Raw genomic sequence first — 20,631 nt, forward strand, 5'->3', positions numbered from 1 at the left:
GGGGGCAACCTGATAGAAGTCTGTAAGATTGTGAATGACATCGAAAGAGTGGAAAGTACGAGGCCTTTTCCCAGGCCGGAAGAGTCAATTACTGGGGGACACAGGTTCAAGGTGCAGGGTTGTTGGGGCCGGGGGGGAAGGAAATATTTAAAATAAACATGCAAGGCAAGCTTTTCACACACAGGGCAGTGAGTGCCTGGAACGTGCTGCTAGTGGAGCTGGTGGAAGCAGACACAACAGCAACATTCAAGAAACACCTGGGCAAATACGTGAGTAGGAAGTGAATAAAGGGAAATGGATCCTGTAAACGAAGACAGTTTTAGTATGGAAGGGCAGAATTTGTTGGCGCAGACTTGGAGGGCCAAAGGGCCCATTCCTGCGCTGTGTTGTTCTTTGTTGTCTTTGTTCGATTTTACCCAATGACATCATGCTTCCCTAACTGGCCGAAAACTTCCGAATTTCTTTTCCCTTCTTTTTTGGGAATTGTTACGTTTACAGTTTTCAATCCACAGAGACAATTCCTGAAGCTAAATAAGATCGCAGCCATTGTATCCACTGTCTCTGCAGTAGCTACATCTAAAACCTTCAGATACAAGCAATCAGATCCAGGATACTATAAGCCTTTAATCTCATTGCTCTCTGAGTAATTGTTTCTTCACTGGTCATCGCAGTTCTCTCTATCATTGCATATCATTGTATATCATTGTATCATTGTACCATTGAGCGTATCATTGGGATGCAGAAAAGTTTCAGCATTTGATGGACGAGGATACTATTTGTATTGTTCCTCTTTGAGAGTAACTTTGCCAAACAGCTAATTGGAATATTGTCCAGTTTCTGTCTAAAACCCACTGGTTTTGCTCTGTTAGATTGTCCATCATGAAGTTCTCTCTCTTTCTGGGCTGTGGACTCGTGTCTATCCTGGCTGTGGCCTCAACACTGGATGAAGGCTGGAAGAACTGGAAATCACAGCATGAGAAACAATACACTGAGGTAAAAGGGGAACGTGCTCTGGGAGAAAGTGTATTCCAAATGCTCAGCTCACTCAGAAAGAGGAAAGGATTGCACACACATGACAGATATTGACAATTCTTAATTGCAGTAAATAAGAGATACCTGTTGGGTGGAATGGATATGTGAAGTGAAATTGAGATCCTGAAACTCCACCAGCATTCTCTCAGTCTCTAACTCCAGGAGAAGATTGATGAAACTCATAGTGAAACAGCAAGGACCTGGTGTAACTCATTTCACTGGAGTCACAACAGAAACCACAGAAATGGCTTGAGAAGATTCAAATCCATTCCTGGTGTTGAAGAGACAATTGTGGAAAGGCAGAAAAGCAGAATTTGCTGGAAAAACTCAGCAGGTCTGGCAGCATTCATGAAGAAAAACTCAGTGTTAATGTTTCAGGTCCAGTGACCCTTCCGCAGAGCACCAAACCCGAAACGTTAACTCTGATTTTTTCTCCAGCTTTTCCAGCAACTTGTTTTTATTCCTGACTTACAGCATCCACAGTTCTTTTGGTTTTAATCGTGGGAAGGCACCCTGGAGGTTGAGGCATAGGGGAAGCTTTCTGATCAGCCCCAGAGGCCCATTCAAAGATACATCCCTCTCTCTGCCCAACCTCACCTACTGAGCTGGCTGCTTGATGCAAGCCTCTCCCACGACAGGGTGACGAGGTTCCTGAGTGGGTAGTAATTGCCCATGTAATGGCCTCAGTAGGTTCACAGGGATATGGAGCTGTTGAATCCCATGCCTGCTGCTACACTACTTTCACTTGGGACGGGGGCAGGTGGCGAGATGTAGAGTGTGTCCATTTTCAATCTCGTCACTGAGGGGGTATCAAACCAGCCTCCCGTTCAGCTTTTTTTATTCGGCTTCACTTTCAGTACCAATCTCTCAGACTGGCAGCTAAACAAGTTTTGCTGTGTGTGCATTTATTTTTTGGTGGGTGGGGAGCAGTGTGGGGCGAACCTGACTGATACTTTTCAGATCTGGTTGGGAGGATAGAAACCCAATTGCAAAATGTTATTTCAGGTTTCACACAGGGATTTTTAAAGCTACTGTTTAATTTTATGAATGAAAGATGCTGGAGCCTGATTGGCTTAATGTCTTTATTCAGGATGAAGAGACCTACAGGAGAATGGTCTGGGAGAACAATATGAGATACATCGAACAACATAACCTGGAGTACTCGATGGGGAAACACACATTTACTGTGGGAATGAACCAGTTTGGAGATCTGGTGTGTACAAGACGTTTCATCTGAGATCTGTTCAATGCCAGTCATTGTGAAATTGTGAAACTGGTGTAAGGTTATAACAAGAAGCTGAAGCAGGAGTTGGCCACTCAGTCCCTCACGCTGAATCTACCATTCAGTATACTCAGTGACTGACTGGATTGTGATCTTACTCCAATTTCCTGATTCCTTCTTCGCCACTCCATGCTTCCATTACCCGGAACTTCACTGTAAATCAAAAATCCATCTCTTTCCAACTCGAATATATTCAGTGACTCCAGCCTCCATGTCTCTCTGGGGAAGAGAATTCCAAAAACTAACAATCCTCTGAATAATGCAATTCCTCCTCATCTCCATGTTCAGATTCTGTATTATTAAATTGCACTAAACAGTGCTCGTTGGTGTGAGCTGTCTTTATGGGACACACTCACGCTATGGATACAAACAACTCGTGTTATTGAGTCCTCATGGATTCTGCCCATCACAATGGCTGGGTGTCTGAGTTACAATCTGCATTGTACAGGCTGCTCCTTTAGGGAAGACCGTCCTTTCTGAGTCTGCTGCGTCTCTGACTCTGCTTTATCTCGCAATGAGCACAGTTTCGCCCACAAGAGATCCACTAACCTCTGTTACTGACATTCTAAAGTACAGGATCCTGCTCACCAGGACAATTCCTCCATTGCCCTGTCCTCAGCATCTCAATAGTACGTGACTGTTGATGTCAGCATTACATCATATTATATATCCTCATCTCATTAACATGTATATCTGGGTTCTACCCCAGCCCCTGGTTTGAAACTCCCCCCATCAAGGAAAACATCCACTCACCACCACCTTGTCAATCTCCTCAGAATCTGATATGTTTCTGTAAGACCAGCACTTATTCTCCTCATCTTCAGTGATTCAGGGCTCCAGCCTGTTTGACATTTTCTCTGGTGATAACTCCCTTCTTCCCAGGGATTATTCTCATGAACCTTCACAAAGATATAAAAACTGCTGCTGTTTTGGTCGATGGACCACCAATCAGAGATACTCGAGCCACCCTCAGGCTCCCCACCCATGTTTATACAGGACTGGAAAGAAATAGATGGCCCCTTCTTTTTCATTCAGTCAAACATTAAACACGAGGAAGGAGTGCCAGCACTGCTTTCATCTCACTTTGTGTTAAACTCAGTGAATGTGTGGAATGTAGCTCTGTGAGGTTATTGACCCTCCTCCTACACTACCTCCATTTCATGAATCTGCTTGACTTTCTAGACCAATGAAGAGTTCAATGAACTCGTGAGTGGAATGGTCCAAATTGATGCTGATAACCTGACTGCACCGGAAGTTAATGAAAGAGATGAAATTAATGAAGGTGAAGCTGTTGACTGGCGTAAAAAAGGTTTAGTTACTCCAGTAAAAAAAAACAGGTAAAAATCAGAATAAATCCTCCTCCTGATTATTAACTGTATACACTAATTTCTGAAAATTTTGGGAGTTATGGTGTGCTTGTAGAAACAATTAAGAAAGGCTCAGTTTGAATTTTAGATCTTATTTGCCTGTAAATGATTCCCCTGTTCCTTGTTGCAGTTGTTTCTGGGCATTGGTTGTGGTCAGGCATAGGAGCATGGTGGTGTGTAAGTGATGTTAATGTTCATTCTTTTACTCGAAGAGACTAGAAATGTTTTATTTCAAAAACAAATTCGGATGTTAGGGTAAATTTTAAAATTCACGTCTACTAGTACAATTCTAACATGATAAAAGTTCGGATCCCATTTAACACAACTCAACAATGACAAGGTTCCAAGCTGCACTCTCAAGCTTCCCTGTGATACCCTGTCCAGTCTCCTGCAGACAATATTTGAACATGTGCTCTACAAGTCAGCTTGTGAACACACAGTCACACTTCAGTGCGCTGCACCTTGAACCTGTGCCAATCATACTCTCCATGCAGACAAAGCTGTTTTCGATACAGTCCACAGGAGGGCAGAATCTGCTGGTTAGAGTGTGAAGTGTTGTGTACGTATGGGAGCTACATAAGACCAGATCATACTTTTTTTCACAAAGTGTGAGTTACATCGAATGTTCAGGAGGGATACCACCACAAGGCTCAGTGAGATTTCTCACCGTATCTTATCAAAGCCACCGTGTTAACTGCATCATCGCAGCTATGACATTCCTCATGTCCAATTCTAGCCCCATCTTCCCACACATTTTTCCTGGAGCAAGTCAATAGGTATCTGCTGAAAGACCAGAATCCTGGGACTGGAGCCATCAAGACGAGGCTGCTATGTAGCCACACAAGGACTAGAATCCCGAAGTTTCCCTGGTCAGCCAGGAACATGTTATGAAGGTGCCAGAGAAGGGAAGATGGCCTTGGAATTCTCTGACAGGGAGCATATCCCGGTCAAGGGGTCAGTGAGAAGGAGTTCTGTCCTGTTCCCAGAGGAGGCCATTTTGGCAGATGTTGGCAGCCTGGTCCAAGATCGCCACTCCAGTAGGACCATCTCAGTGGTTCAGTGGAACAGCCACAGTGCCATAAGAATGGGGTGTGCCACAATCTCTGCGACCTCCCACTCACTCTACCCCCGCCACTGCACCCACCTCCCACCCAGACTCATGCACTGCCACTAACATCTTTGCCATCTCACAAACCAATGTGGCAACTGCACTAGTTCCTCAACACCTCAGAAACACCTCCTGACCTGTACCAACATCCATGCCACCCATAATCATCTCACTCAGTCTCACCCTTTCTCTCATTCCAGGAGGTAACAGGCCACTACCAGGACAGGCAGCTCCTGGATTGGTGTAGAGGTACCTGTCATTAGATTCCTCAGCTCCTACCAGGAGTGACTCCTGCCCATCACAGGAGGAGACTGAGATCATGAAACATCCAGATCCCATCAACTGAGTAAATATCACTCTTCGCTCCAGTCCAGCTCTCCTGTTAAACCCTCTGTCAGTCTCATTCACTGCACACTATGTCTATCCACTGGTCACAGCACCTTCTCCCTCAGGATTTGTGGATACCGTCAGCATCTCCACAGCTCCATAGGGAAAGGAGACACCTCCTTGATTTCTAAGGAGGAAAGTAGAGGTCTGAGAGAAAACATCAGCAAGGCCCCCTCCAGCACTCTCCCCCAGCTTCATGAGGATGTAAGCCTCAGAGGGTGTGGGAGCACAATCTGGTGAGCACCTCACTGAGACAGCTCCTTCAGCCCCCTGAGACCAGGCAGCGACAGGAGAGGAGCCAGTGGTGTCAGCAATCATCCACATGGAGGGGCAGGAGCAGCAGGCAGGGATGTGAGAGGCAGAGGCTGCAGGAGTGCGGATACTCTCTGTGAGCCCAGATGCCCAAGGTAGTGATCTCCACACCCTCCAGGGACCAGTTGGTAGTCACCATGGAGAACCAGTGCCCAGCACCCTCACTGTTGGCTCTACAGAGGCACACACCATTGCCCGCTGGTCCTGATGCACACAGTGGAAATGCCCATTGCCCACTGGTCCTCAGGCACACAGTCAAAATGCCCATTGCCCACTGGTCCTGAGGCACATCGTCAAAATGCCCATTGCCCACTGGTCCTCAGGCACACAGTGAAAATGCCCATTGCCCACTGGTCCTCAGGCACACAGTGGAAATGCCCATTGCCCACTGGTCCTCAGGCACACAGTCGAAATGCCCATTGCCCACTGGTCCTCAGGCATGCAGTTGAATTGCCCGTTCCTCCTCACAGGGAATATGGGCAGTGCTCAGCTGGAGGAAGAAGCACATAGAGGTCTCCCCAAAGACCACACAGAGGGTGTCTCAGAGATGGTTGCACCCTCCACCTCCATCTTGTTTGCCCCATTCTGCTCAGCATTGTCCAAACCCCCCCAGGCATAACTGCCCTGAGGTTGAGTGAGCGAACCTCCAGGGCTAACAGCTTGTGCCAATGAGCACACTCAGGGACCAGGAGTACACTACGTCAGAGTGACTGGGGGACAGAGAAGATAAAGGACCCTCGGTGGCAAGGGTGACGATGCACAGTACCTGGTTTTGTACTTTTCTATCAATGGCACCAGTTTGACCTCACATTTGGCTGTTTCTCACTCTGTGGAGGGAGGTCTGAATGTAACTGTAACCAGCATGAAGCCTAACTTCATGATCACACGAGATCAATGTCTGTGTCGAGAGCCTGTGCAAAATGGGGAAACAAGAAGAACAATGTGTACAGAGGTCAGTGTGTGTGCTGCTCCAAACCATCGTCCCTCATCCTACAACTTCCTTATTCCTTTCCCCGGCTTTTGTGTCCAACAGTTTTGGTGCCACGGAGTTGGTCAGCGATCTCTGGATAGGGGGGAGTGCAACACACACGGGGCCAATGAATCTGAATGGCCGGGGATTACAAACCGCACAGACCCGTGTCTTCTACAGATCATGGCTCCATGTGAAATGTTGTCTCCTTTAAAGGGCCTTAAAGAAGCCAGTCTGCTCCTATGATCGAAGCCTCCATCACATGACTCCCTTCCCATTCAAGATTTATTGTATCGGCTATTGCAGATAGTTACCACCCACGCTCCCTTCACAACTGTTATCCCCCACACCCAACCTATAGCCCCCAGTCCTGAAGAATTACAAAGTCTTCTTCTCATGGCAGCAGACCCCTTGTCCCTGAACCGCAGCACCCATTTCCTCCTCAGTTCATCTCTGGACGGACGCAACAGATTGCCTGTGCCTGACTCCCTTCAACAAACTAAGTGAACAGTCCCAGACTAGAAATGCCCTGATCTCTGACTGATTAGCTGTACATCTCCCTGACCGTGTTAGTCCCCCACCCGCTTCCCACACAGACTGGTCACGATGGAGCCACAGGACCTGTGTGGCCCAGTCTATGGGCCGCAAAGGCAGGGACACCCCCTGGCTGTGGCCAGTCCTCTGGACTGGTATCAGAGGCTGCCCTTGACGTACCTGCGATGTACCTTGGTCCAGTCTGTGAGCTGGGTGTCTTGACTTGCAGCACCCTTCCTAAGCCAGTTGCTAGTACACCCTTCACTCCACATTTGTGCTCCCACAGCTGCCAGCAAGTGCAACAGGGAGGTGCCATCATGGTATTCAGTGGCTCGCAAATACGAGATGCCAATGTCCATCAGTGTGGGGCATCTGCAGCTGGAGCCTGTACATAGTACCTTGCGATGCTGTTTGATCTGATGGAGCAATGAGGACCTTTGGAACAATCTGGGAACTGCATCCATCAGGTCCCCTCTCTGAATGCCATGTCATGTTTCCTTGCTATCGAACTCATTCGGTAAGAGAGGAAACTGAAAGATGAGAGATAATGGGAACTGCAGATGCTGGAGAATCCAAGATAACAAAGTATGGGGCTTGATGAACACAACAGGCCAAGCAGCGTCTTAGGAGCACAAAAGCTGACGTTTCGGGCCTAGACCCTTCGTCAGGGGACAAGTTGAACATTTAACAAGGCATTTCACAATCGATAACCCCCCTTAATTTACAACGCAGCACTGCCACGAGAGAAAATCATCTCACCACTCATCAAAAACAGAAAATGTAGAGTGAGATGCTATTCAGAAGCCAAATATACTTGTCTGTTTAGTTCGGTCAGCATTGCAATCTTGGAGAATACAGGTTTTAATTAATCAATTTGTGGTAAATTACTCCAAGAATGCACAAGTGCAGAAAAGCAAGTTGGTTCTTACATAGCTCCATTGAAAGAGCAACTCACCATGGCTCAGAGAAGGATAGGGATTTGCCAGGTTAGAGGGATGGCCTGTGGTGCTGGGCGCCATTGACTGTACACAGCTGGCTCTGTAGTGTTCCCCTTTATTCCTCACCAACAATGTAGTTTAAATTCCCTCTCAAAAAAACATTGAATCCTGCACCAGTCCAACATTTCCATCTTCCACTGCAGCATCCTTATGTCTCAGAGTCAGATTGTTAATTTCATGTCAACGTTTGTCCATTTCTTTCCCCTTGATGTGAGGCTTAACAGGAAGTTGGTTGAAGTTGTCAAAATTCGCAAATGATTCTTACAGCCCCCAGAGAGACGATTATCCAAACTGAATTTAACCCTGGGTCACAGGCAGTGGTGAATTACTGTATTCCTGACTCCATCCCTAATCTCTTCCAAAGTTATTCTGCTGTCAATGATGCTGCTTCTCCAAAGAGCAATGCCCCCTGAACCCTGGTACACAGGCACCCGCTCATCCCGTGTGATTCTGAAAGACCTCATCAATCAGAATGACTCATAGCATCAGTGTGAGACTGTACGCCACCTGAGAGGAGATGGAAAGTGGATATTATTTTTACATCAGAATGTTTTAATATTGTTGTATTTCTCTCATTACCAGCAACAATGTCGTGCTTCCTGGGCTTTCAGTGCACTTGGTGCTGCTGAAGGACAGTGGGCAAAGGCATATGGAAGACTGGTTTCTCTGAGTGAACAGAGCCTGATTGATTGTGACAAAGGAAATGGTGGATGTCGTGGTGGATTGCTAGCGAGAGCCTTTCGATATCTGATTAGAAGAAGAGGCATCAACTCTGCTGAGGCCTACCCTTACACAGGACAGGTAAATTTCTTTTAAATGTCTTTCAAATTCACCAGGTACAGTCTGTTTTCAGCATTCATGGTTAGCAGTGTAACCCAGTGCTAATTGAATGGAAGCTGGCACCCGACTCTGGATCAATCCTTCCTTGAGAATCTGCTCCCAGGTTTCTGCCAGTGGCACTGTGAAAGCAGTCTGAATATCACCTTTCAGGACAAGGCCAGCTCTCCCTCTCATTTCTCCCTTATCTTGTAATGATCTCCTAAATCCCCACTCGACACCTCCTGCTCTCAGGCAATGTGAATGAGGAGTTAAGGGTATTTCCATTCCTGGGTCTTGCTGCTCACAATTCTGTGAGCCAGTATGTTGATGTGGCAGTCAGCTGAATCATCAGATCATTCAGCATGAAATATTCAGAACTGCCAATGCTGCAGGCAGAGATAACGCAGTGTGGGGGTAGAGGCCAGGTAGCATCAGAGGAGATGGAAAGCTGATGTTTCGGATCTGGACCCTTCTTCGTGAAACGTCGGCTTTCCTGCTCATCTGATGCTGCCTGGCCTGTTGTGTTCCTCCAGCTCCACGCTGTGTTATCTCTAGATCATTCAGCAAGTTCGGTACTTGATCTGGGAATACACACCATCCAGTACAACAGTTACTGCAGAAACTCTGAAGTGTTAAGACTAGAGGAAATTATTTTACTCTGTCTGCTTCTCCCATGTGTCCAATCAAGCCAGTCAGTGACTCCAATCTAAGCTGCAATTTACATAAAAATGAAACAATTAAGTTTAAAGTGTGACCTGTGCACAGTTATTAATGTTTGATGAGAAGGCTCATTTGATGTGCAAACTATTTGGCTCATTCTATGGCCAGTCTGTAAATACTGGGGTGTAATGAAGACACAACATGGCTCGAGCCTGCCCTTGGGTGAATATTTTTGTAGCTTGCTTTTTGTGCAGATGTTGTTTCACCAGAAGCCACTGTTGTATTCTGTTGATATTTTTTCACATCACATTCGTCCCTCTGTATTGGGTGTCATTGTGATCTGCCTTTTGCAAGCATTTCCCAGCTGCTTGTCTCAGTGACACAGAGCTTCAGCTGATTCTTCAGTTCACCCTTCAAATGTTTCACCCAGCTCCTCCAGACCCTCATGTTGGAGCTCCTTGTAGATGACCCATACATGTGTTATTATCCAGCAGAGCTGTGATTATTTTTGGAATTGGCTCAACATTGTTCTATTTTCCCTGAGACAACCTGAGGTCACAGGTGAGGCAGAGTCTGAGGTCACTATGTGACCTCGCACTGTGCTCTCCACAGGGGCGGCCATTCATTGGCCAAAGAAACAACTGGATAAAAGTAGCACTCTCTCCATATGACAGGGGTCAATGATGTGGTGACTTGGTATCACTTTACTCTGAGCCAACCCTATGGCCATGTTTAACTGAGATGCTGATCTCCCGCCCACCGGTTGGAGAGTCAACAAGAACCAGAGTCCCCTCTTTTCATGAAGGTCCCAAAGGATTTATTGTCACTCAGGCACTGACCGGCACACCAGCAGTGCTCCTCCCAGATGAAAGGCCCAAGGAGCGGCCATTACCAGCCTGAGGCCAGCGGTCCTGTTTAACAGGGAGACAGTGACTGTCCTTACAACACCAACCCGAGGGCATGTATTGGTCCTGATGGAGGGTTAGGGGGTGCGGGGGGACGCGCTCTCACAACACAAGAGCTAGGTAATGACCAACTCCAACAAGAGAGAACCTAACCATCATTCCTTGCCATCCAATAATACCAGCATCACTGAGCCTCCCACTATCAACATCCCCGAAGCCTTTCCATCAACTAAACACAAGTCATAGGAGTGATGGAACACTTTCACACACCTCAACAGGTGCAGCTCCAGCAGCACTGAAGAAGCCGGACCCAATCCAGGCTACCTGACTAGCACTGCATCCACAAATATTCACTCTCTCCACTACCATCATAAAGTGGCAGCAGTATGTACTCTCTACAAGGTGCACTGCAGAAATGTACCTCCGGGCTGGAGGCAGTACCTTCCAAATCATGGCCACTTCCATCAAGAAGGACAAGGGCAGCAAATACTTGGGAACACCGCCACCACAAATTGCCCTCACACCAAGCACCATTCTGGCTTGGGAATGCATTGTCATTCCTTCACTGCTCCTGGGGCAAAACCCTTGAACTCCCTCTCTAAAAGCATGGTGAGTGCCCCTATCAAATATTCCGCAATGGTTCCGGAGGGCAGCTCATCTCCACCTTCTCCAAAACAAGTCTAAAACGGCAATAAATGCTGATACAGTCAGTCATAGCCACATGCTGTGAACTGATGCATGATGAAATTAGCAATGTGACAGGAAGGCCATTCACATTCTAATCCAGCTTGGATTTAATCAGGGTGAAGGTAGAATTCCCTCCTGCCATGTGCCCCCACCAATGTAAGTACATCCTCCCAGCAGCAGCCTCACCCCAGGAGAGGCATTAAATCCTGCCCTGTGTTTCTAAAGCTGCACTAAACTGCAGTATTGGTGAGAAGTCATGGACCAAAATTTTCACTCCATCAGACAAGAGGAACATTCTGCAATAGCTGCCACATTTATGATTGTCCAGTTTTCATTGAAACACAGAAACGGGAAATGAAATCAAAATACTCCATCATTTCCAAGGTGCAAGATGCTACAAAGAGACCGAGTGGAGCAGGTGCATAGTTCCTTGGAAGTGGAATTGCAGACAGATAGGATGGAGAGGAAGGTGCTGGGGACACAGTTGCCATGATTGCTCAGAACATTGAATGTAGGACTCGGGACATCATAGGACTAGGCTCAGCAGGACGTTGGTGAGGCCATTTTTGGAACACTTCATACAGTTTTGGTTGTGCTGCTATAGGGAGGATGTGTTAAATTTGAGCGGATGCAGAAAAGATTTACAAGCATGTTGCTGGGGACTGGGTTTTATTTATACGGAGAAGTCGAATGGCATGGGGCTTTTATCCCCCTGGAGCATCAGAGGCTGAGGGGTGACCTTATCAAGGTTCATAAAATAGTGAAGGGCACGGATAGGGTGAACAGCCAAGGTCTTTTTCCTCGGGTAGGGGAGTCCAAAAGTAGAGGGCATAGGTTTGAGACGAGAGGGGAAGGATTTAAAGGGACCCGAGAAGAGGCCGAAAAAGAATGAGTTGTAATCCAAAGATTCTTCAATTTTGTAAACATTGGACTGTTTGAGAAAGATTTATCTGAATGACTTAATTTTTGGAAGTGTGAGAACATTTTTCATTTGAGGTGACTGAAAATTCCGAACAGGCTCAATACTTTCCAAAGCAGTTTCAGAATGCCAGAGGGAAAGTTTGATTGGCAAATCGAGTTGTCGAGGCTGAGTATGATGTTCTCCAAGTCCCCACTTTTCTATTTATTTTGAATCCCTTCGTTTAACCTCAGTGTAGAATGTGTCAAATGCATTGATTGATAAATATTATGATCGATACAAAACAATACTAAAAACGATCTGAGGGGTAACTATTTTCACACTGAGGGTGGTGCATGTATGGAATGAGCTGCCAGAGGAGGTGGTGGAGGCTGGTACAATTACAACATTTAAAAGGCATTTGGATGGCTATGTGAATAGGAAAGGTTTAGGGCCAAAGGCTGGCAAATGGGAATAGGTCACATTAGGTTATCTAGTCAGCATGGACGAGTTGGAGGAGGATTCTGTTTCCATGCTCTATGACTCAATTTTAAACCTAGACAAGTATTGCAAAGTATTAGTGAACATTAACTTTGAACTTTTCTTCAACATTTAGCAAGGACCCTTCCGATTTTGGAGAAAGGAAGTGGCAGCCAAAATCTGAAAGCAGAGAAGAGTCAACAGAAGAGGAAACAACTTAAACATGATCTGAATGAACATTTATTTTTAACATTTAGGTTGGATTCTGCAGACATCACAGAACTAAAATTGTTGCCAGAATCATTGACTATAGACGTGTAAGAGAAGGCGAAATTAATTTGGCAAAAGCAGTGAGAGACGTAGGACCAATCTCTGTTGTGATTTATTCAGGCCTAAAGACCTTCCAGTTTTATGAACAAGGTAAGACCCAGCATTCTGGATGATGTTTATCAGTCAGGTTATTAACAATTCAAGAAAAGATACCAAAAATCATTAATCCACAGACACACTTCCTGACAACTATTTTGTTATTAATGTCTCGATGTTTACAATGGACCACACTTCTCCACTTTGTTCACGCTTTTCCCTCCTCCCCCCCCCCACCCCGTGCTCCAGGAAGCCTAGTGCTGTCAGGCACCATGGGGTTAAATTTCAATCAGATTGGAAACTGAGCTCAGGAATGGCGATGGGAAATTTACCCGCTCCTTTTTGCAGTGAAGGCAGCTCGGAAATTTTGTGCTGTCACTAATGTAACTGACTGTGAGGTGCACCTCAGTGGTGATGTGCTGCTGGGTGAACGCACACCTTGGCACTGGGGCCCAAGGATGTGTGAGGCTGGCACCACTTAAAGCAGTCCACACGACTAACAGACAGCCCTGTGGTGAAAATAATATTCGGGCCACAGTCAGCTCCGCAGCCCCTGGCAATGCCATCCGTGGCCTGCTATGAAATTTGCAGGGCTGTTTACCAGAGGTGTTCGAGTAATATGAGTAGCATCCTTGCAAAGTGAAGATGGCACACTCATTGTTCCTGGGTTAGGAGGAAAGCAGAAATCCCTGGACCTCCTGCTGAGAGACCCCCTCCCTCCCCACCCTGCACCATCAGCAGGGGTTTCTCGGCCTCTCTCAATCTCCTCTCATGTGGCACTTCGACAGGAATTGCAACAACCGTGGCCAACGGGGGACGGTTACCTGCTCAAGGAGCCTTGTGATTGTGGTACCGACCGTCTCCATGTGCAGGACCATTGCCTCTCGACTTCACCAACATTTCAAATCACTTCAGCACTGCCACAGCACAACCCAGAGCCAGAGGAGATTAACCAGCAACAAACTGGAAAATACTTAATGATAGCGTTAAATAGTGCGATGTGGAGGTCCTTCCTAATCCTGGGAGAGTGAGAGATGGTGGCAGCACACGAGAGACAGTACGTGAGAGTAAGAATGAGTGAGTGTGACTGTGTGTGTGCGTGTGTGTGCGTGTGTGTGTGTGTGCGTGCATGAGTGTGTGTGACTCTGTGTGTTTGTGAGGGAGCGTGTGTGTGTGTGTGTGTGTGTGTGTGTGTGAGAGAGAGAGTGAGTCAGACTGTGTGTGTGTCTGATTGAGTGTGTGTGCATGTGAGAGTGAGTGTGTGTGAATGAGTGAAATTGCGGGTGAATGTGAATGAGTAAGAGTGTGTGAGTGTGTGCGTATGTGAATGAGTGAGAGTCTGTGTGTGTGTGTGAATAAGTTAAATTGTGTATGTGTGTGTGTGTGTGTGTGTGTGTGAATGAGCGAGAGTGCGTGTGAGTGAGAGTGAGTGTGAGTTTGTGTGTGAGAGTATGTGTGTGAGTGTGTGTGTGTGTGAGTTTTGTGTGAATGAGTGAGAGTGTGAGTCTGAGTGAGAGTGTGTGAGTGAGTGTTTGTGTGAATCAGTGAGTGTGTGTGTGTGTGCGTGTATGTGAGTGGGAGTGAGTGTTTGTGTGTGTGAGAGTTTGGTGAATGTGTGTGAATGAGTGCAAGTGCGTGCATGTGAATAAGTGAGAGTGTGTGTGTGTGTGTGTGTTTGTGTGTGCGCGTGTGTGTGCGTGTGTGTGTGAGTGAGTGCAAGTGTGAATGAGTGATAGAGAGAGTTTGTGTGTCTGTGTGTGTGTGTGTGTGTGTGTGTGTGTGTGTGTGTGTGTGTGTGTGTGTGTGTGTGGTTAAGAGAACCTGTTAGCACAGATAGCATCCAATTGGTGTTACACACAGTCGGAGACCAAGCCAAGCTCCAAAAACCGAGGATGCTATGGAACCAAATCTGTGGCCCACAGCCCTCTCCCCATGTTCACTGTCAGGGCTTGCTCTGCACATATTGTTTGCTCCATTTCCTATATCACAGCAGTGCTTATATTTCAAAGCAGGTCACTGGCTACAAAGCACGTCGAGACATCTGGTGCTGGGTAAAGTGCGATATAAGTGCAAGTGTTCCTTTCCTTTTGCACTTGCAGGAAGTGTGAGCTGGGTGCAAGGCTTGTCACAGATTTTAGTAGATTGCACCCCAGTCTGTGCTCAGTTGATTGGTATAATGTATGTGGTGGAAGTGAGAGGTTCAGCAAGTTACACCCCAGAAACACAGTGATCAGAGCCCAGAGCTGCTGCAATATTCTGATGTATGGCAGCAAAACCAAACGGGAATGCAGACAATGGCGATCATTGACACAAAGACATCAGCAAAAGTTGTAGGAATTGGAAGAATGTAATCAAGACAGGACTTCCAGTTGGAAAAGAGAAAAGGGAAGGTCTGTGATAGGGTGGAACAAAGGAGATTAAATGTGAAAAGGGTTCGTGGTGCAATGCCAAAAGGAGTGAAAATGAGAAAAGTAAAGAAAGTAAAGAAACACATACAGTTAATGGTAGGGCCTTAGAGAGTGTTGCCAAACAAAGAAGGTGAGGGGCACAGGTGCATAGTTCCTTCAAAGTGGATTTACAGGCAGATAAGACAGTGAAGGTGGCATTTGGCATGCTTGCCCTCATTGATCATAACATTGAGTAAAGGAGTTGGGAGGTCATGTTGTGTCCGTACAGGACATTGGTGGGGCCACTTTTGAAATACAGTGTTTAATTCTGTCTTCGCTGCTATAGGAAAGATGTAGTTAAACATGAAAGAACTTGGAAAATATTTAAAAAGGACATTGTTGATATTGGATGTTTTGAGCTCCAGGGAGAGGCTGAATAGGTTGGGGCTGTTTTCCCTGGAGCGTCGGAGGCTGAGGGGTGACCTGATAGATGTTTATAAAATCATGAGGGGCATGGATAGGGTGAATAGCCAAGGCCTTTTCCCCAGGGTAGAACATAGAGCATTACAGCGCAGTACAGGCCCTTCGGCCCTCAATGTTGCGCCGACCTGAGAAACCGATCTGAAGCCCATCTAACCTACACTATTCCATTATCATCCATATGTTTATCCAATGTCCATTTAAATGCCCTTAAAGTTGGCGAGTCCACTACTGTTGCAGGCAGGGTATTCCACGCCCTTACTACTCTCTGAGTAAAGAATCTCCCTCTGACATTTGTCCTATATCTATTACCCCTGAATTTAAAGCTATGTCTCCTCACGCTAGCCATCTCCACCCGAGGATAAAGGCTTTCACTGTCTACCCTATCTAATCCTCTGATCATCTTGAATGTCTCTATTAAGTCGTCTCTTAACCTTTGTCTCTCTAATGAAAACAGCCTCAAGTCCCTCAGCCTTTCCTCATAAGACCTTCCCTCCAGACCAGGCAGCATCTTGGTAAATCTCCTCTGCACCCTTTCCAATGCTTCCACATCCTTCTTATAATGCGATGACCAGAACTGTATGCAATACTCCAAGTGTGGCCGCACCAGAGTTTTGTACAGCTGCAAAGTGACCTCGTGGCTCCGAAACTCAATCTCTCTACCAATAAAACCTAACACACTGTACACCTTCTTAACAACCCCATCAACCTGGGTGGCAACTTTCAGGGATCTATGTACATGGACACTGAGATCTCTCTGCTCGTCCACACGACCAAGAATCTTACCATTAGCCCAGTACTCTGTATTCCTGCAACTCCTTCCAAAGTGAATCACCTCACACTTTTCTGCATTAAACTCCATTTACCACCTCTCAGCCCAGCTCTGCAGCTTATCTATGTCCCTCTGTAACCTGCAACATTCTTCCGCACTATCTACAACTCCACCGACTTTAGTGTCATCCGCAAATTTACTAACCCATCCTTCTACGCCCTTATCCAGGTCATTTATAAAAATGACAAACAGCAGTGGCCCCAAAATTTCCCATCAACCACCACTCTCAGTCTTCTTCCAGCTAGCCAATTTCTGATCCATGGAGAGCCCAAAACTGCAGGTGAAAAGGGACCTAAAGGGTAACTTTTTCAATGGAGAGGGTGGTGCATGTATGGAATGAGCTTCCAGAGGAGGTGGTGGAGGCTGGTACAATTACAACATTTAAAAGGCATCTAGATATATACATGAATAGGAAGGCTTTCGAGGGATAAGGGCCAAATGCTGGCAAGTGGAACTAGATTCATTTAAGATATCTGGTTGGCATGGACAAGTTGGACTGAAGGATCTGATTCTGTGCTATATAACTTGGAATCTAAGAGCTATGTCACAAGGAGGTGTGAGTGGCAGAGTTGAGGGCATTGGGAAACATTGATAAAATTGAATGAAAGCAAGGAGTGAGGATTGTCAACTGGAAGATCGTTGATGAAGAAAACGTGACAGTGTTCAATAATCAAAGGTAAAGTAAAATTAATTAAACATTTTACAATTAAGCATGTGCAATGTGTGTCTCCATACAGGAGTTTACTATGATCAAGACTGCAAACACCCTGCAAACCATGCAGTGCTGACGGTTGGATTTGGAACTGAGAATGGAATGAACTATTGGCTGGTTAAAAACAGGTATATACTGTATAAGCAACAAACAACTGAACAGATCTGAGGCAGCGACAGGAGCACTGGGTTTACTCTCAAAGCTCATTTAAAGTAGCCATTAACGAATCCAATCAGAACCTCAGGAGGAACTTCCTTACCCAGAGTGGGCTGGCAATGGGGAAACTATTACCATGAGAAGTGGTTGAGCTGAATGACACAGATATATTAAAGAGGAAGGAGGAGGTGAAAGGGGTGGTGGTGAAGGAACAGAAGGAGGTGTTGACAGGGTTAGAGGAAGGTGTATGGGAGGGGAGTTATGTGGAGTATGAACACTGACACAGAGTGAATTTCCTGTCTCTGTGCTGCAGCCTGTGTATATGTTTAACCAACACAGCACACTGTGTTTACCTGGATGTGAAGGGTGAATTGTAGTGCCATCTGAAATGATATCTGAAATAACTCCAGAAGCTGGCATCCGGCCACTAAGTGACCCTTTCTTTACACCTGCATAGTCCTTGACTGAAGTACTGCCTCGCACAGAGTCTGGCACCAAAGCGTCAGTATCTCTGAGGCTCACCCTTTCAATATGGCAGTCAGGGCTCCCTGATTGGACCAGGTTAACAAGCCCCAATCAGGGAACTCATATTCTATGAGGGCCAGCTGGCTGACCGCATTACAATCATTAAAATTAGGATTGGAAGAGGTATTCACAGGACTGGCGAAAATTTTCAAGTCAGATTGGATACAGAACGCTTGAAGAAAGATATCCTGTGGCGCAGTGAGTAGACACACACACACACATTTCTACATTTCTACATTTCCTAGAGGCCCAGAGGAAATAGCACATGTGTAGCTTAAAACAAAACACATTATGCTTTGATAAGGTGGATAGTGCCAGGATGTAATGGGTGGTAGAGATAACAAAGTGTGGAGCTGGATGAACACAACAGGCCCAGCTGCATCTCAGGAGCACAAAAGCTGACGTTTCGGGCTTAGACCCTTCATCACGGAGGGGGATGGGGAGAGGGTTCTGGAATAAATAGGGAGAGAGGGGGAGGCAGACCGCGGATGGAGAGAAAAGAAGATAGGTGGAGAGGAGAGTATAGGTGGGGAGGTAGGGAGGGGATAGGTCAGTCCAGGGAAGACAGACAGGTCAAGGGGGTGGGATGAGGTTAGTAGGTAGGAAATGGAGGTGCGGCTTGAGGTGGGAGGAAGGGATAGGTGAGAAGTAGAATAGCTTGGTGAGTCTGGGTTTTTTTTAGTCCTTGTAGTACCAAGAGACACTGGGTAACCTGCACCATCGAATCATTTTCCACTCAGACAGTCTCCTGTGGCAGGTAATCTCAGAAGATGATGGTAAAAATCGCTGAGAAATTCTTCTCCTCCAAAAGGCATGCAGGCAATCTCCAGGAGACAACAGTCAGTGATCTCACTCGACCCTATTTCCCACACACCTGCTTCAGCTGGGCCTGATTCTTTTTACAGAGGTTACCCTCATGCCATGTTAAAGTTTGTAGTGAGTCTAAAATCACTGTACAGATTCGCAACTTGTGCAAAATAGCAAAATTGAATCCTTCCAGGCTAATGTACAGTAATCTTCACAACTCATTATCTGGCTCAGATAATTCCAGGTGCTAGGAAAGAATCCAGCTCCTAAAATCATCTCAATCGGATCCCAGTGTTAAAGCAGCTGGCTCTCCACATATGCCTCTACAACAGAAGTTTGATTCCGACATCAATTTATCTTCTTATTTTTCAGTTGGGGAACATCCTGGGGTGAAAAAGGATACATCAGAATGTCTAAGGACAAAGGGAATAACTGTGGGATTGCCAGCTATATGTTCTATCCCATCGTGTAAGGAGCCATGTGTGAAACCAAAGCTTCATTGAACCCCACCCGAAAGAATGAGGCAACCATTTCTGCTGATGTCGACTCATTCGATGCCATTGCTTTAGCTGCCTGCTGCAATTTGAAAAGTGGGATAATATCAGCTTCTGCACATTTCTATAGCTTCACATAAAAGGTTAATATCATTCTGTGTTTGATGCATGTAACCACAGTAACATCTGAGTGTCTACATTCTCCAGCTTGTGGAGAGACAATAACCTGCATGTACTGCTGATGTTGAGCGATATAATAAACACTGCCAGCAATCACTTCGAGAGTGTGTTTGTTCCAAAGAAACAAATTTGTCTGTGCCCAATAAACTGTCTGGATTGCTTTAAAATCTAGTGTCCTAACATGATATGGACAAATGCACAGAACATTAAAAAAAGACTGTTTTTGACACCAGTACAATTGATGAATACATGCAACTGGCAAGACTCAGGTTTAACTGAATCGAGTCCACCCGAGAACCCCCTGGGAACAGTTTAATCTGGCCAGACTGTAGACTGGCATTCTCCCTATGAGATCAATTCAGACAAGGGCTAACATGTGATTTCAACCAGTCATTGGTAGCAAATGACATTGTGCAGAACTGCAGGAAAACTGAGCAGTTTAAATATGACAAAACACTACTATTCCTGAGTTCAGACATGTAACTTAGGGTGGGAGTGACGTGATTAAGGGAGTTAGCATAGGAAAAGGAAGCATTCTGATTTTCCTGAAATTTATTCAGCCTCAGGAATTTTACTCTGCAACAGGAGAAAATGTTTGTTATTTGGGGAGCATTTTATGAAGGCTTATTTTATACGTTATGTTCAACATTGTGTGTTAACTAAAGTCACCTCAGTCTGACTGGGCCATAGCTGGCTCTATCTTGGCTGGTGGTGGTTTCACCTCAGAGCCACTGTGCTTCAGTTTTCAGGAGAGATTGAGCAGGATAGTCCTTCTTGGTAACCTCAGCTGGTCTGGGAATTAAAACCATTCTGTTGGTTTCACTTTGTGACGCAAACCAACTTTCTGGCCAACTGAGCTAACTGGAGAGAGTGAGAGTGAGGCAGACTGGATGCTTTATCCATATTGTCCACACCTAAAGTGTAGCCACCTTGTCAGGAACCAATCGCGTAGTTGTTAACGTGCTGAGCCCTAGTGAAGCCACAACAGCCAGAGACTGAAAACAAGAAAGTCACAATGAACAACGGTTAAACACTTGTTCAATCTCCACTGAGGTTTTCTGACAAATTCTGGAACTTCACCGCAGGAATCCTACCAAAGCTTGACAGGAGGTGCAGCTTATAATATTCCTGAGCAGAGAGATTTCAATTTTGTGCATAGGCTGGCATAGTTCACCTATGAGGAGAGACATTTGGCTGGGAATGAGATAGAAATGTCCAAATCAAGAGCGGGCCACACAGAGCACAGAGCAGAC

General features: G+C 46.0%; 1 protein-coding gene across 1 annotated transcript; it reads left to right on the forward strand.

Annotated features, from left to right (window-relative positions):
* The first annotated feature begins 879 nt into the window (after positions 1-879).
* On the forward strand, positions 880-19,428 carry LOC132206083 (procathepsin L-like). The gene is made up of 7 exons (XM_059638536.1): positions 880-993; positions 2,123-2,245; positions 3,497-3,644; positions 8,568-8,791; positions 12,697-12,859; positions 17,242-17,344; positions 19,077-19,428. The coding sequence occupies exons 1-7, from the start codon at positions 880-882 to the stop codon at positions 19,174-19,176; spliced, it is 975 nt and encodes a 324-aa protein (XP_059494519.1). The 3' UTR covers positions 19,177-19,428.
* The last annotated feature ends 1,203 nt before the right edge of the window (positions 19,429-20,631 follow it).

This window comes from Stegostoma tigrinum, chromosome 30 (genome assembly GCF_030684315.1).
Source record: "Stegostoma tigrinum isolate sSteTig4 chromosome 30, sSteTig4.hap1, whole genome shotgun sequence".
Classification (NCBI taxonomy): domain Eukaryota; kingdom Metazoa; phylum Chordata; class Chondrichthyes; order Orectolobiformes; family Stegostomatidae; genus Stegostoma; species Stegostoma tigrinum.

What these genes read in the sequence shown, in the direction of transcription:
- LOC132206083 (XM_059638536.1), top strand. Translation starts at nt 880, where the DNA reads ATGAAGTTCTCTCTCTTTCTGGGCTGTGGACTCGTGTCTATCCTGGCT. An exon ending in TGAACCAGTTTGGAGATCTG is followed by an intron (nt 2,246 to 3,496) that starts GTGTGTACAAGA and finishes TTGACTTTCTAG; the next exon opens with ACCAATGAAGAGTTCAATGA. An exon ending in TATTGGCTGGTTAAAAACAG is followed by an intron (nt 17,345 to 19,076) that starts GTATATACTGTA and finishes CTTATTTTTCAG; the next exon opens with TTGGGGAACATCCTGGGGTG.